General features: G+C 43.6%; 1 protein-coding gene across 1 annotated transcript in view; it reads left to right on the plus strand.

Annotated features, from left to right (window-relative positions):
• Positions 1–16,552, plus strand: part of LOC109919439 (coiled-coil domain-containing protein 152) — a 68,944-nt gene that overhangs the window by 22,377 nt on the left and 30,015 nt on the right. The window contains exons 4-5 of the mRNA XM_048594241.1: positions 2,968–3,032; positions 12,334–12,436. Of these exons, the coding sequence (XP_048450198.1) occupies positions 2,968–3,032; positions 12,334–12,436 (168 nt within the window). The remainder of the gene's footprint in view (positions 1–2,967; positions 3,033–12,333; positions 12,437–16,552) is intronic.

Below are 16,552 nucleotides of genomic sequence, written 5' to 3' on the forward strand. Positions count from 1 at the left end.
CTCTGATTCAATGTCTGTTGCATCCCTCTTTAAGGCTCTAATATCTTCTTTAGGTGTGGCAACCAAACTTATACAAGTTCTCTAGGTGTGGTTTCACAGAACATAGAACAGTACAGCACAGTACAGTCCCTTCGACCCACAATGTTGTGCCGACCCTGCATACCCTACATTTTACTATCCTCCATGTGCCTATCCAAGAGTTGCTTAAAAGTCTCACTGCCGGCAGCGCATTCCACATGCCCACCACTCACTGTGTGAAGAACCTACCTCTGACATCTCCCTTATACCTTCCTCTAGTCACCTTAAAATTATGCCCCCATGTAATAGTCATTTCTGCCCTGGGAAAAAGTCTCTGACTACCCACTCTATCTATGCCTCTCATCATCTTGTAAACCTCTATCAAGTCACCTCTCATCCTTCTTCGCTCCAATGATAAAAGCCCTCGCTCCCTCATAAGACTTGCCCTCAGTCCAGGCAGCATCCTGATAAATCTCCTCTGCACCCTCTCTAAAGCTTCCACATCCTTCCTGTAATGAGGTGACCAGATCTGAACACAATATTCCAAGTGTGGTCTAACCAGAGTTTTATAGAGCTGCAGCATAACCTCATGGCTCTTAAACTCAATTCCCCTGCCAATGAAAGCCAACTCACCACACGCCTTCTTTACAACCCTATCAACTTGGGTCGCAACTTTGAGGGACCTATGGATGTGGACCCCAAGATCCTTCTGTTCCTCCACACTGCCGAGAATCCTGCCATTAACCCTGTATTCTGCATTCAAATTCAACCTTCCAAAATGAATCACTTCACACTTTTCTGAATTGAAGTCCATCTGCCACTTCTTTGCCCAGCTCTGCATCCTGTCAATGTCCCGTTGCAACCTACAACAGCCCTCCACGCTGTCCACAACTCCACCAACCTTCGTGTCATCAGCAAACTTATTAACCCACCCTTCCACTTCTTCATCCAAGTCATTTATAAAGATCACAAAGAACAGAGGTCCCAGAACAGATCCCTGCGGCACACCACTGGTCACTGAGCTCCAGGCTGAGTGCTTTCCATTTACTACCACCCTCTTTCTTCTATTGGACAGCCAGTTTTGTATCCAGACTGCCAAATTTCCCTGAATCCCATGCCTCCTTACTGTCGCTAACTTTCAATCTTAATGCAACCTGACTTTTATAACCTGATAATCCAGCACCCTTACAATAAAGGTTGACGTGGCATTTTCATATCTCCTTATGTGATTCAGTGTCAAATTTAGTTTGCATGCTCATTTCAGGAAGCTTGTGAATACTTTAAACCACTTTAAAACTGTACGTACAAGAGATAAATGGTAAGCGAAATATTGATGTGAATATTTAAAGGAGAGATGGATAGATTTCATGAGAAATATAATCCAGAAAATCTTTTTCAATACATTCATGACATGAGCATTGAAGGCCATGCCCATTTTTCACTGCCCAACCCTAATTGCCATGTGTAGGTGGTGGTGAACAGCCTTCTTGAACCACTGCACTCCATTTGGCATAGGTAAACCCACAGTGGTGTTGGAGAGTGAGGTCTGGGTTTTTGATCCAGGGATAGGCAAAGAACAATATTATATTTCCAAGTCAAGATGGTGGGATAATGTGTGGCTTAAAGGGGAAATTGCCACTGCTATTGTTTACATGTATCTGCTGCTTTTGTCTTTCTAGGTTTGTAGATGCCATGGGTTTGGAATGTTCTGTTGAAGGACCTACAATGATGTACTGCAGTACATCTTTTAGATCAAACACAGCCCCACCACTGTTCATCAAAGGGGAAAGGAATGAGTGTTGAAGGTTGTAATTGGGATGTCTGCCAAATGAACTACTTTGTCCTGGATGGTGTTGACCTTCTTGTTGGAGCTGCATTCATCTAGGCAAGTGAAGAGTATTCACTTGCACTCCTGATTTGTGCCTTGTAGATGGTGGAAAGGTGTTGGGAAGAATGGAGTTAAATTACATGCCACATTCCTAAACCCTGAAGTACTCTTGTAGCCACACAATTTATGAAATTGATCTAATTCAGTTTCTGGCCAACAGTAACCTCTAGAATGTTGACAATGGGGTTTTAGTTATGGGAATGCCATTGAATTTCAGGGGAGATGGGTTGGATCTGTCTTGTTGGAGAAGACCATTGCCTGGCACTGTTGAGCAATTGTTAGTTGCCACTTTGTCAACTTAAGTTTGGTGTTGTCCAAGTCTTGCTACATTTGGACATGAACTGCTTCACTATCTGAGGAGTCACGAGTGGTGCTGAACATTGGGCTATCATCGGTGAACATCCCACTTCTGACCTTTTGATGGAGGGAATGTCATTGATGAAGCGGCGGAGTGATGACTCAGGAACTCATGCTACGATGTTATGGAACTGATCATCTGCAGATGATTCACTTCCAATAGCCACAGCAATCTTCCTTTTTGCCATGTATGACTCAAACAGCAGAGAGATTCTTGCTGATTTGCATTAATTCAGTGTTCTTTGGCGCCTCATTGGGTCAAGTGGTGTCTTGATGTCACCTGTGGTCACTCTCACCTCACCTCTGAGGAGTTCAGCTCTCCTTCTAAACAAAATCACAGTCCAGTAGTCTAAATAGTATAAAGTTGAACCTAAAGAAAAAAAGCAATATGTGAAATATTACCTTGCAACAATGTTATTATCTTGAAGGAGTAACAGAAAGAATAGATAAGTACAATAGAGTGCATGTAGTAGACATGTACTTGCAGAATTCCTTGGATAAGGTGTCATGTAAGAAAGTATAAAAGTAAGAGCATGTGCCAGAAAACCTGTGGGAAAACTCTCCCCTCCTTTTGCTTTGCTGTTAAGGGGTTAGTTTGTTCTCCTTATTCATAAATACCATTAGATACTATGCTTATAATTGAATTGATTAAATGATTGATCAGTTGAATTAATATACTTTATAAAAATTCTCTACTTTTACAGATGAAAATGAACATTTTAAAAAGTGTATCCAGGATCTAGAAAAGAAGTTAAGAATAGCTGAACAGGTAAGTTCTAGAAAATGCAACTTTGCACTGGTTTTCATGCTGTGAACTTTTATTATGATGCTAGGAAGTGTTCTTTAATTGGTGTACTTGACTGTCAAGTATCTGCTGTACAGATTTCATTCCCAATAACCGACAACTAAATATGTAATGCATTGAACTTAACCAGTATTCCTGACCGCCCCCTCACTTTTTTGTTCACATAGGCATTGTCCCCAGGGAGGCTCTGCTCGCTGCTGGTTCTTTGGTCACATGGGTGTTCTTCCCGGTATTTCTACTGTGTCTTGCACCTACACACGCACACAAAAACAATATAACCAGGAGATAAAAGACAAAGAAAACATATATAACCAGGAGATTAGAGTCGCCTCAGTTGAGGACTGTCTCCGAGCTGGCTGGCCACAGCCAGTATACTGTAAAAAATAAGAAAAGATAGAACTTAACCAGTCAGATGATAGACTGGTCTAATGCTGTAGGACTAATAATTCAGAAACCCAGACTAATGTACTAAAGCTGGTGAAATTTAAATCTGGAGTGATGAGTCTGTAAAATGCTTTGATCAAGTACCAACCTGCAATTAACTTTTTACCATGCCCTTAAAGTATTTTGCAACCTCATCCTTCACAACAGACTTGAAAATCTTACCAACAATAAAGGTCAGGCTAACCAACCTATAGTTTCCTGCTTGGGCCCTAGCTGTTCACAACCTTTATTAATGATTTTTATACGAGGGCCAATTTCAATATTTACAAGTTTTCAGCTGGTACAAAACTTGGTGGGAATGTCAATTGTGAGGGGATGTGAAGAGGCTTCAAAAGGCTTAGACATGCTGAGTGAGGTGTAAAGAGTGGATGGAAATAATTTGAATAAATGTGAGGTTTACCACTTTGATAGGAGTAATGATGTGTTGATGTCCAAAGAGATCTAAGCGTCCTTGTTCAAAAGTCACTGAGATCTAGCATTCTGGCACAGCAACAATTTGGAAGGCAAATGGTATGTTAACCCTCATTGCAAGAAGACTTGATCACAGGAGCAAAAAAGTTTTGCTTTAATTGTTTAGGACACAGATGAAACTGCAGCCGGACTTTTTTGTGTAGTTCTGGTTTACTTGCTAAAAGAAGGATACTTGCCATAGAGGAAGTGCAGTGGAGGTTCAACAGAGGCTGTTCCATCAGGAGAGATTGAGAAGACTGGGCCTGTGCTCTCTGGAGTTTAGAAGAATGAGAGGGAATGTCATAAAAAAATAACAAAATTCTTCAAGGGATAGCCAGGCAGATGCAGGAAAGATGTTTCCCCTTGCTGTGGATCCAAAATCAGGTAACTCATTCACAGAATAAAAGACAGGCAATTTAGGACTCAGATGAGAAGGAACATCTTCACTCAGAGGGTGGTGAATTTTAGAATTCTCCACTCCAGAGTGATGTAGAATCTCAGTCATTAACTTCAAGAGAGATACTAATAGATTTCTGGTCACTAACGACATCAAGCAATGTGGGGATATGGCATTGAGGTGATCAGCCATGAACTAGATGTTGTCATTGTCAGCAGTCACTTGTTAGCAAGTTTGATGGTCCACCTAGGAAATTCTGTGTCGCTTGTCATAGGTCCTTGTGTGGCTGATGAGCCCAATCCTAGAATCGCATCTTAGATGACACTTTTGATAGGTGTTTCTGGGAAAAAGAATTGGTCTGGACGTTGGTCTTGAGATCAATGGCATTCCTTTCTCAGGCTCTTTTTCTGTACTTCCTCGAGCTGATGGGTGTTCTTGAAGAATTGTGTCCCTTAGTACAGGAGGTTTCGCCAAGTTGGTTTCTTCTGAGTAAAGGTCTCCCAGGCATTGATGTCAATGTTGCATTTCTTGAGATTAGTCTTTGAAATGCTTCCATTGTCCTCCTCTTGTTTGAGTGCCTTCCTTGAGCTGAGAAAAGAATAATTGGCCGTTGGAACTCAGGCATCCTACACTCGAGGCCGGCCCAATGGAATTGATTTTGAATGATCATGGCCTCGATGTTGGTATTATTGACTCCTTCAAAGACACTGATGTTAGTACACCTGTACTCCCAGCTGATGCAGAGAATCTATCTCAAACAACGTATAATCTGGAGTGGTGAACCGGGCTGAAGGAACTGAGTGCTCTCAGTGTCACATGTTCCCATATTCTTACGATGGAACACTAACTACTACACAGAATGACTACCTGTCTCAAAAAAACCTTACTAGTTTTCAGTACAGAGCTATTCATTTGTATTGCATTTATGGCATTATGGTTGATTTCAATACTTCCAAGGAGAAGCGGAGAAAGGATGTGCAACCAGGATGGGTGAATATTACTAGGACTTTTGTTTGCATGGAAAACAAACAGAAATATGAAGTGACCAAACTGTTTGGGCTAAATGGTTATTTTCCAAATTGTAGGTTCTAAGTTTCTGTGTTTATGCACTTCTATGTATAGACAACTGTGTTTTATTGAGGGAAGTAAGGTGTTCAACAAGGTTCCGCATGGTAGACTGGTTAGCAAAGTTAGATCACATACAATACAGAGAAAACTAGCCATTTGGATACAGAGATAGTAGGAACTGCAGATCCTGGAGAATCCGAGACAACAAGGTGCAGGGCTGGATGAACACAGCAGGCCAAGCAGCATCATAGGAGCAGAATTTGGATACAGAACTGGCTCAAAGTAGGAGACAGAGGATGGTTTTAGAGTGTTGTTTTTGGAGTGAAGGCCTGTGACCAGCAGTATGCCACAAGGATCCACTGCTTTTTGTCATTCATATGCATGATTTGGATGTGAACATAGGAGGTGTGGTTAGTAAGTTTGCAGATGACATCAAAATAGGTGGTGTAGTGGACAGCGAAAGTTACCACAGTGTACAATGGGACCTTGATCATTTGGGCCGATGGACCGAGGAGTGGCAGATGGAGTTTAATTTAGATAAATGTGAGATGATGCATTTTGGAAAGGCAAATCAGAGCAGGACTTACACACTTAATGGTAAGGTCCTGGGGAGTGTTGCTGAACAGAGACCTTGACATGCAGGTTCATTGTTCCTTGAAAGTGGAGTCGCAGGTAGACAGGGTAGTGAAGAAGGCATTTTGTATGCTTGCCTTTATTGGTCAGTGCATTGAGTATAGGAGTTGGGAGGTCATGTTGTAGCTGTGCAAGACATTGATTAGGCCACTTTAGAATACTGTGTCCAATTCTGGCCTCCCTGCTATAGGAAAGATGTTGTGAAACTTGAAAGGGTTCAGAAAAGATTCACAAGGATGTTAAAAACCAAAAGAACTGCGGATGCTGTAAATCATGATCAAAAACAAAGTTGCTGGAAAAGCTCAGCAGGTCTGGCAGCATCTGTGAAGGAGAAAACAGAGTTAACATTTTGGGTCCGGTGACCCTTCCTCAGAATAGATGGAACCTTGATGATCTGAGCAGACACAATGGCTAAAAGAACCTTTTCTGTGTTGAAAACTCTATAGGAACTCTATGTCTCCTTTGCCTCCTCCTAAACTCATTTGGCTCTTTGCTAAACAAAAATTTATCTATGTCAGTCTTAAAACTAACAACTGACCCAACATCCACTGCCATCTGTGGGAGAGGATTCCAAACCTCTACCACCCTGTGTATGTTTTAGGATTGTAGGATCCAGTTCTGAGGAAGGGTCACCGGACCCAAAATGTTAACTCTGTTTTCTCCTTCACAGATGCTGCCAGACCTGCTGAACTTTTCCAGCAACTTCTGTTTTTGTCCCTGTTTACAAGGATATTGCCAGGGTTGGAGAGAGAGGCTGAATAGGCAACTTTTTCACGCAGAGTGTGGTGCATGTATGGAATTAGCTGCCAGAGGAAATGGTGAATAGGTTGGGGCTATTTTCCCAGGAGCATCGGAGGCTGAGGGGTCACCTTATAGGAGTTTATAAAATCATGAGGGACATGGATGGGGTGAATAGCCAAGGTATTTTCCCCGGGTACTCAATGGACTCCCTAATAAACTCACATTTGTCTCTTTTTATTTGTAGGCCATGCTCCTGCAACCTATTTTTAGGGTTTCTTCTAGGTTTCTCAAATGCTCCTCTTTGGAGAAGCCAGTGACCATAATATCGTCTAGATAACACTGGACTCCTGGCAATCCACTTAAAATTTGGTCCGTGGCCCTCTGGAACAGAGCCAGCACTTAAATGATGGCAAAAGGGAGTCGCTTATAGCAGAAAAGTCCCGTGTGTCGTTATCGTCAGCAGCGGCAGAGACTCCTTCCTGACCCCATCTGTAAGTAGGCTTGCAACAAGATCAATTTTTTTCTTTCCCCCATTTTCTTTCTCTATACCAGTCCATTGAATAGGTCTTCTATGAGTGGAAGTAGGTACAGATCCACACTCAGACCTAGTTGGACTATGACCTTAAAGTCACCACAAATTCTCACCGTGCCATCTGTTTTTAAGACCAGAAAGATTGGAGTGGTCCATTCACTGGTGCTCACTAGTTCTAGTGCTCCTCGATTCTTCAGCCGTTCCAGTTCTGCCTCTACTTTAGGCCAGATGGTAAATGGCATAGGACGTTCCTTCAGACTCCTCAGACAAGCTTCAGCTGTATTTTAATTTCCAAGTCCTTTCATTTTCCCCAGAGTTCCCTTGAAGACATTTTCATACTTGTCCAGGATCTCTTGCAAACTCATGTTTGAGTCTGCGTAAAGTGGCCATTCTGTACTCTGGTCCCTTAATTTTACTGTCACCAGCTCATAGCCCTTCAGTGGCATCACTTGTTCTGTGTATGTCCGTAGTGTAATCTTTTCAGGCTTCAATGGTAATGTCCATAACTTCTCCCTATAAACTGATTCAGGAACCAGAGACACTGCTGCACCTATATCCACTTCCATCTTTCCTGTCTTCCCCTCTAATTTTGGAAGAACCTAGAAATGATCAGTTTCACTCTGTATTGATGGAACTTTTAATCAAAACTCTGCTGACTTTGGCCCTGCTGCTTCTTACACAGACTCAGCTGACTCAATACTACTGTGTGGCTGGTGACATTTGTTTTATGCCTTGTGCTCAAGACTGTTTTGTTTTGACTCCCCTTCTCTTGTTTAGGTGTAAACGGCAATTTCAGCCAATATGACCCGCTCGCTTACGTTTTTGGCACTCGGCTTCTTGAGTCCAACACATTGACTCCTTGTGGCTAAACTTGCCACATCAGCAGCATTTTGTGGTTGGTACCACACACTGCTGAGCTTTTGCTTACTTTGTGCACCTGGGCATTGACACCCAGCTGTGCTGCTTTGCTGGCTACCAACTCCATCAAGGTAGTGATTTCGAAAGCTGCCTTGAAATCCAGGTCTCTCTTTGTTTGTAGCTTCCATTGAATGGCTTCATGTTCAAGGCCACAATCCATCCAGTCCCGCAAGACATCCTGAAGGAACCCTTTGAATTCACAATGTTCTGCTAGCTTCTTTCAGGTTGCCACAAATGACTCTCCTTCATGTTGAACCTATTTATAACAGCAGAAACTTCCGTTATCATCAGTGGTTTTAGTGCAAAATTACTATCCAACACTTCACGTCATTCTTTATAGGTCTTCTCTGTTGGTTTCTCTTGTTACACCAGACTCCTTAGAATCACAAAGGCCACTTTCTGTTTAACTTCAAGTATGCAGTAAAACATTTGGGTACAGAATCCAACCAACTGTCTCTTCTTTAAATGGTCTTATTGCTCCAAATTGACCCGCCATTTGAGTCTAGGTAGCTGGTAGCTGTTCACAGCTGGAGTCGCCTCGGTGAACACTCTTTGCAACAATTTCAGTAAGCTCCTGGGTAAGTACTCCCTTTTACAGCCATTGGCTACAGCCTGAGTTTCTTTACGATCGCTGCTCTTGTCCTGCTAGCCAGTGAGTACCTTTCTTCCTGGCATCGACTGCAGCCCAAGTCTCCTCGTGAGTGCTTCCCTCAACTTTTTGGGCTGTCTCTGAGCAAGTCGACTATGCTACCTCCTGAATCCCACAAAGTTCTCAAAGTCCAGGCTACATTCGGTTTCCTCCCTCCTTCTGAAAACAGTGGTTGCACACAATTAGCAGGCCATGGCTCAGCCTCATTGAGTCTAATTATAAGCTATAGAAAGACCATGAGGAAGGCCTGTAGAAATTTGAATCGGGAACTGTTTATTATATGTTTTTACAGCTAAACGGTGGGACTGAGACTGACCCCTAAGTTCACCCCTCTGGGTCACCTGACTGCTGTTTTAAAGGGGCAGCACCCCCCCCCCCCCCCCCCCCCCCCAACTACATACATAACCCCTACAATGCTGTTAGAGAGAGAGTCCAGGACTTTGACCCTGTGACACTGAAAGAACAGTGATACATTTCTCAGTCAGGATGGTAAGTGGCTTGGAGGGGAACTTGCAGAGGGTGGTGTTCCCATGTATGTTGTGGATGGTGCACACCACTGTTGCTGAGCATCAGTGGTAGAGGGAGTGATTTTTATGAATGTGGCACCAATCAAGTGCGCTGCTTTAGCTTGGATGGTGTCAAATTCTGAAGAAGGGTCTAGGCCCGAAACGTTAGCCTTCCTGCTCCTCTGATGCTGCTTGGCCTGCTGTGTTCATCCAACTCTACACCTTGTTATCTCATATTCTCCAGCATCTGCAGTTCCCACTATCTCTGGTGTCAAACTTGTTGAGTGTTGTTGAAGCTGCACAGAGTTTGGTGCAACAAGAGAAACTAACAGAGAAGACAGGCTCAGTGTTCGCACTGCTGCCTCACAACACCAGGGACCTGGGTTCAATTTCAGCCTTGGGTGACTGTCTGTGTGGAGTTTGCTCATTCTCCCCATGACTGTGTGGGTTTCCTCCCACAGTCTAAAGATAAGCAGTTTATGTAGATTGGCCATGCTAAATTGCCCCTAGTGTCCAGGGAATATGCAGGCTAGATAGGTTAGCCATGAGAAATGCAGGGTTACAGGAATTGGGTGGGTCTGGGTGGGATGCTCTTCAGAGGGTTGGTGTGGACTCAATGGGCCAAATGGCGCCTGCTTCCACATTGTGGGGATTCAATGATTGAACAAAAAGTAGTATAAAAACAGTGTTTAACACTGAATGTCAGATACCTTGCTTTAAAAATGTGCAGTAATCATATGCATAATTTTAGATTTTAAAACATTCCTTTTCTCATTTCAGTCCACGATCAAAAGTACATAAAAATGAAAAGCTACATTCTTTACAGAATCGCAGGAAGAGAGGGCACTGAAAACAAGGGCAGTGGCTGGCTCCTAGGAGACATGCCCCTATACTATGTCAAGAACATCATTCAGACACTGGTTGCCTTAATCGAGGGATGCCCTTCCTCTAGCTGACAAGTGGAGGAGGGGTGGACCAAGGTGTTCCGGAGGGAACAGTCCCTGCGGAATGCTGACAAGGGAGTGAAGGGGGGTAAAACCAGGATTTGATGGAGAAACTCAGCAGGTCTGGCAAAATTTGTGGAGAGAAAACAGAGTTAACGTTCCAGTCCAGTGACCCTTCTTCAGAACACTTTGTGAGAAATTATAACCATGCTAACTGTGGGAGGAGAATATATGACTGGTGGTGGCATCCTGCTGGAGGTGTTAGAATGCAGAGGCTGGTGGGGTAAAAAGAGAAGAGTTAGGGTCCCTATCGCTGTTCTGGAAGGGAGGGAGTGAGGGTAGAAGTGTGAGAAATGGGTTAGACACAGCTGATGGACTGTCAATCACAGTGGCAGGGAATCCTAGGCTGAGGAAAATTATGAAAATTTCTGACACCTCCATGTGAAAGGTGGCATCATCAGAACAAATGCAACAGAGATAGAGAAATTTGAAGACTGGAATGGAGTTCTTAGAGAAAGCAGGGTGTTGAGTATATATAGTTGAGGTAACTGTGGGAGTCGATGGTTTTGTAACGGATATCGGTGGCCAGCCTATCCCTGAAGGAAACAGTGATGTCAAGGAGGGGAAGGCAGGGGTCAGAGATTGATCAGGTGAAGGTGAGAGCAGGATGGAAGTTGGTAGCAAAATCAATTATTTTTTCCAATTCCAGGTGAGAGAATTTTTCCAATTGTCAGGCCGCAGCTGGCCCTAATCATCAATGCTTTTCACAGCATAAATCTTTATCTATTCATTCCCGGGACGAGGGCGTTGCTGGCTAGACAGCATTTATTACCCATCCCTAATTGCCCAGAGGGCAGTTAAGAGTCAACCACATTGCTGTGGATCTGGAGTCACATGTAGACCAGACCAGGCAAGGATGGCAGTTTCCTTCCCTAAAGGACATTAGTGAAGCAGATGGGTTTTTCCAACAATCAGCAATCAATTCATGGTCATCACTAGACTCTTAATTCCAGATATTTATTGAAATCAAATTCCACCATCTGCCATGGTGGGATTCGAGCCCCAGTCCCCAGAACATTATCTGGTCTCTGGATTAACAGTCCAGAGATAATACCATTAGGCCATCACCTCACCCAAATAAGTGAAGAACTAAAATGTAAAGATAAAGTTGTCACAGTCCCAGCAGACCATCAGACTCCTGTCTTATTAGAGAGATGACTGTTGGTAATTTAACATGAGAGTTACCATGCCTCAGGCGAGGGATGAGGTTGACAAGGTGGGACGTTCATAGTGACCTCAGCAGTGCTAGAACTGAACTTCATTGCAAATCAGCCAACCAGACAACTGAGCTAACCAATCCCTCCCAGTGTATCAGGGTAGTATGAGAGGGAACAATTATAACAAGCATAACAAATATTGCTAGCCTGCAATGTTGCAAAATTTAACTTCAATCTGAGATAGTTGCAGCTTCAGAGCTGATTGGTCCTGTGCCTCAATCAAAGTAATGAGATAGCAGCATTGGAAATACATGTTGCCTCCAACAGAACCTATTTGGGCAGGTTGTGAAATGTGAATGGCATGGATAGAGTGAAAGTATGAGGCTTTTTCCCAGGGTGAAGGGGTCAATTACTAGGGGATACAGGTTCAAGGTGCGAGGGTGGAAGTTTAGAAAAGGTGTGCGAGGCAAGTTTTTCACACAAACGGTGGTGAGTGCCTGGAATGTGTTGCCAGAGGACATAGAAGAAGCAGACACAATAGCAGCTTTCAAGAAGCACCTGAACAAATACATGAATAGGAAGGGAATAGAGGGATCCAGATCCTGTAAGTGAAGACAGTTTTAGAACTGAAGGGCAAAATGTGGCAGTGCAGGCTTGGAGGGCTGAAGGGCCTGTTCCTGTGCTGTATTGTTCTTTGTGATCCCTACATTCAAAGAATGATGGAGATAATTTTTGAGCTCAAAGTTTCATCACAATATGTTTTCAGGAGCAGAAAGAACATATTGAGAAGCTGTTGTTAGAGATGAAAACAATGGAACAGGAGCACAAGGTGGAATGTGTGAAGATTCAACAAGACATGAGCAGGAAATGTAAGTATCTGGAGTACTGTTACCAGAGACAGAAAGGTCAGGATTTCCTACTTCTGTGGTCAACTGCCCAAAGCATTCCTACAATTGATTTTAATGGGCAATGAATCAAATGATTGAGCATCAATGATCTATGTTTTTCTGCCTCACCTGTGCATATCATTTCCAAGTATATTTAACTTTGCAGTGGTACTTGAAAGGGGGACAGTTACCTTCTTAACTGTTGCAGACATCCATAGGCAAAACAGCATTGCTGAGCCTAATAGAGGAAAACCCAGCCAGATTATTGGTAAACTATCTTAACACTATAGGGATAAATTTCTTAATGGCATAAGCATTAAGAATCATTAATAAACATGATTTTAAAAAACCTTTTAAGACATTTTATGTTTAAAAACAATCAGTGTTGACCAGTTTTTTTAAGTATTGATACATGAATGGAGAAACTTGATCACACGGAAGTGAAGTATCGATGGAAAAAGAGTTATCGAAGATTATAATGCACACATCAGGGCAGAGTAAAGAACACCACATTTCAAAAGGAAAACAATTTAAGTTAAATTACATGCAAAACAGAGTGGTGATGGTTGGTAAGTGGATTCTGATTGGCCAAGATGTTGTAATGGAGAATGCACAAGGGAAGTATCACTCGACACATTTATTTAAATTCAAAAATGACAGTCAAAAGTAATTTCTCCAGCCTTTTCAATGAAACTAAAATTTGAGTGCCTCTGTTCCCGGCAACCAGACCAATCAGAGCTAATTTTTCTTCAGTTTCTTTCACTTCATTTTCTACACCGCTCTGAGTGAAGAAATTGCTGCTCGTCTGCGTGCTAAAAGGCCTAACTTTTTTTAAATACAAGGTTGATATATTTTACATTTGACCACAATAACAACACATATAACTGGGCTGAAATTTATTAATATCAGCAGAAACACACCCCAATGAACACAGCCCTATATGGAAATTGCTGGAGAAACTCAACAGGTCTGGCAAAATCTGTAGAGAGAAAGCAGAGTTAACATTTCAGGTCCAGTGACCCTTCTTTAGAATTCATTCTAGCTCAGAAAAGATTAGGGTGTAGGGTAGGGGAGGAAGGGAGAGTAAACGATAGGTAGAGATGAAGGCCAGATGGAGAGAATAACAGTTGGGCAGACAAATGAATGGGTAAATATCATCCTGGGGGAAATCAATAGCTGCTAATGGGGAGCATTAGTAACTGACTAGGGGATGTTTGTGGCAGGAGCCTATGTGATGACAAGGCCTGGTATGTGGAGGTTGGTTAAGGACATGGGAGAAGGTGTTCATGCCCTAAAATTATTGAACTCGATATTGAGTCCTGAGGGCTGCAGACTCACCTAGCAGAAAATGAAATGCTGTTCTTCCAGCTTGCGCTGAGCTTCGCTGGAGCACTGCAGCAAGCCCAAGACAGGGATGTTAGCCAGGGAACACAGCGGTATGTTGAAGTGGCAGGCAACAGGTAGCTCAAAGTCATTTTTAAGAACAGAATGTGGGTGTTCTGCAATGTGGTCATCCTGTCTGTGTCTCACCAATGTAGAGGCGATCCCCATTGTGAGCAGAGTATACAGTAGACTAGATTCCAGATGAAACAGCGATTATATCTGCAGTTCATTCAATGTGTGTCTGGGACCTTGGAGACTGAGGAGGGTAGAGGTAAACAGGTAGATGCATGGGAAGGTGCCCTAGGGGTGTGGGGAGTTCCTGAAAATGGAGGAGGAGTGGACCAGGGTTTACTGGAGTGAACGGTTGCTGCAGATAGCTGACAAGGGAGGGAAAAGGAATATATGTCTGGTAATGGCATCTGCTAGAGGTGGCAGAAAGGGCAGCTAATGATTCTTTGGATGTGTATGCTGGTGGGATGGTAAGTGAGGAACAGAGGGACCCTATCGGTGTTGTGGAAGGGAAGAAAAGGGGTGTGGGCCAAAGTGCAGAGATGGGTCAGACATAGCTGAAGGCCTTGTCAACCACGGTGGTGGGGAATCCTAGGTTGAGGAAGAAGGTGAGCATTTCTGAGGTCCCCCTATTGAAGCTGGCATCATCAATAAGGAATGTTCCACTTACCCTATAAGGAGACAGGTATAACTGGGGCTCATGGGGGTTTCCATGGCCACCCCTTTGACCTGAAGAAAGTGAGAGGAGTTAGAGAAGTTGTTCAAAGTGAGGTCGAGCTCAGCTAAACAGAGGAGGTTGGTGGTGGTTGGGGATGGTTCAAACCTTTATTCCAGGAAGGAGCATAGACCTCTGAGACCATCCTGATGGGGGATGGACATGTGAAGGGATTGCATATCCAAGGTAAAGAGGAGGCAGCTGGACCCTGCGAACTGGACATTCTGAAACTGACGTAAAGCGTCAGAAGAATTCTATATGTAAGTGGGAAGGGACTAAACAAGGGGAGAAAAAAATCAAGTCAAGGTAGGAAGAGATGAGTTCTGTGGGACAGGAGCAGGCAGAAACTATGGGTCTGCCCATGCAGTCCTGTTTGTGGATTTTGGGAAGGAAATGGAAATGGCCTGTGTGGGGTTAGGGGACTATGAGCTTAGAGACAGTTAGGGCAAGATCACCAGCTGAAATGATATTGGTGTCTGTTGTGGACACAGTCGTCTGGTATTCAATGGTGGGGTCATGGTCCGGGGGAGGTAGGAGGAGGTATCCGAGAGCTGGCACTTTGATCAATACTCACAGCCCCATCTGGAATGTAATTAAAAGCAAAATCCGAGTCCTGCAGTCACTTGTGAACTTGCTGGTTTGTATGGCCTCTCCCCAGTCTGAATTCACTGGTGTGCAGTAAGTTGAAATGAGCCCCTAAATCCAGTCCCATACTGAGAGCACCTAAAAGGTGCCTGGTCTCCTGAGCCGGAGATACCAGGCTCATATTTTTGCTGTCTTGTTGTGCCATTTAGCACAAACACAAAGCCAGGAAATTCGTCATAGTTGCCAGCAGGCCTTTGCTGAAGGGTTTGCAGTGCAATAAGTCAAGGGCGTCCTCTGATACCAGTCCAGGCCCATTCAGGATGGTCACTGTCACAATCCTCATTAGGGGTTGAGGTGGGGGGAATGATGGGCAATACACCATTTGACTTGACTCTTCCTGCCTTATTGTTTTGTCTGCTCTGTTTTCCTCTTGGAATGGGTGAGGCAGGTATTGTGGAAGACGAAAGTGACTGGCGCACTTATGGTTGGTTCATGTGAGAAAGTGTCTCAAGTGAGCGATCAGGTGGCACAGAAAGAAGCCAGGTTAATGGTATAGCAGGTTGGGGTAAAGCAAGCAGGGAAGATGTTGCAGGCAATAGCGAGAGCAATGGAGCATGAGCCTTGATGGCACTTGGGTGCAGTAGCTATGATAGAGTGATTGTGAGGTGTTGCAGAGAAAATAGTGATGTTTATGCCAGCAGAGTAGAGAAGGACCTTGTTCCTACAGTGTTGAGCACTCTTTCAGATAGCTGAGACTGCTTTAACACGACTGGCAACCTCGGATTAGATGGCGTGGTCTGGTTTTGTGGCCTCCACTGCTAGACTTGAGGGAAGAGGCTGTCTGGCTAATAACCTCTAGGGAAGGTAATCTTCTGTCTTATTCTGACCTACAGTCTTATTCTGACTCGCAACCTACAGCAATGTGGTTGAATATTAATTGCTGTCTGAAATGTAAGCCATTCAGTTGTATTAAACTGATACAAAATCAAAATAAAGGAATGAAACTTGATGCAGTTCCTGTCATCAACCAAGGCTTCAGCAATTACGACAACAAACACCTTTGTTGTCCCTGGAAAGTCCCCTTTATTTTAATTCATTCATTGGGAGTGTGTGTCACTGGCTGGGCCAGCATTTATTGATAACCATAGGGATAAGGTCCTGGGGGTGGGGAGAGAGAGTTGTTGTTGGTAGGGTTTTAAACTAATTTGGTTGGGGAATGGCATACTGATTGGAGCTACCTGTAACTAGTGATGTGCTACACAGATCACTGCTGGGACCACAATTATCCTGTGTAAAAAAAAATCCTGCCTCTCACAGGAGATAGCGAGGACTGCAGATGCTGGAAGTCAGAGTCAATAAAATGTGGAGCTGGAAGAGCATAGTGGGTCAAACAGCATCTAAGGAGC

The sequence above is a fragment of the Rhincodon typus genome, chromosome 3 (genome assembly GCF_021869965.1).
Source record: "Rhincodon typus isolate 14 chromosome 3, sRhiTyp1.1, whole genome shotgun sequence".
Classification (NCBI taxonomy): Eukaryota; Metazoa; Chordata; class Chondrichthyes; order Orectolobiformes; family Rhincodontidae; genus Rhincodon; species Rhincodon typus.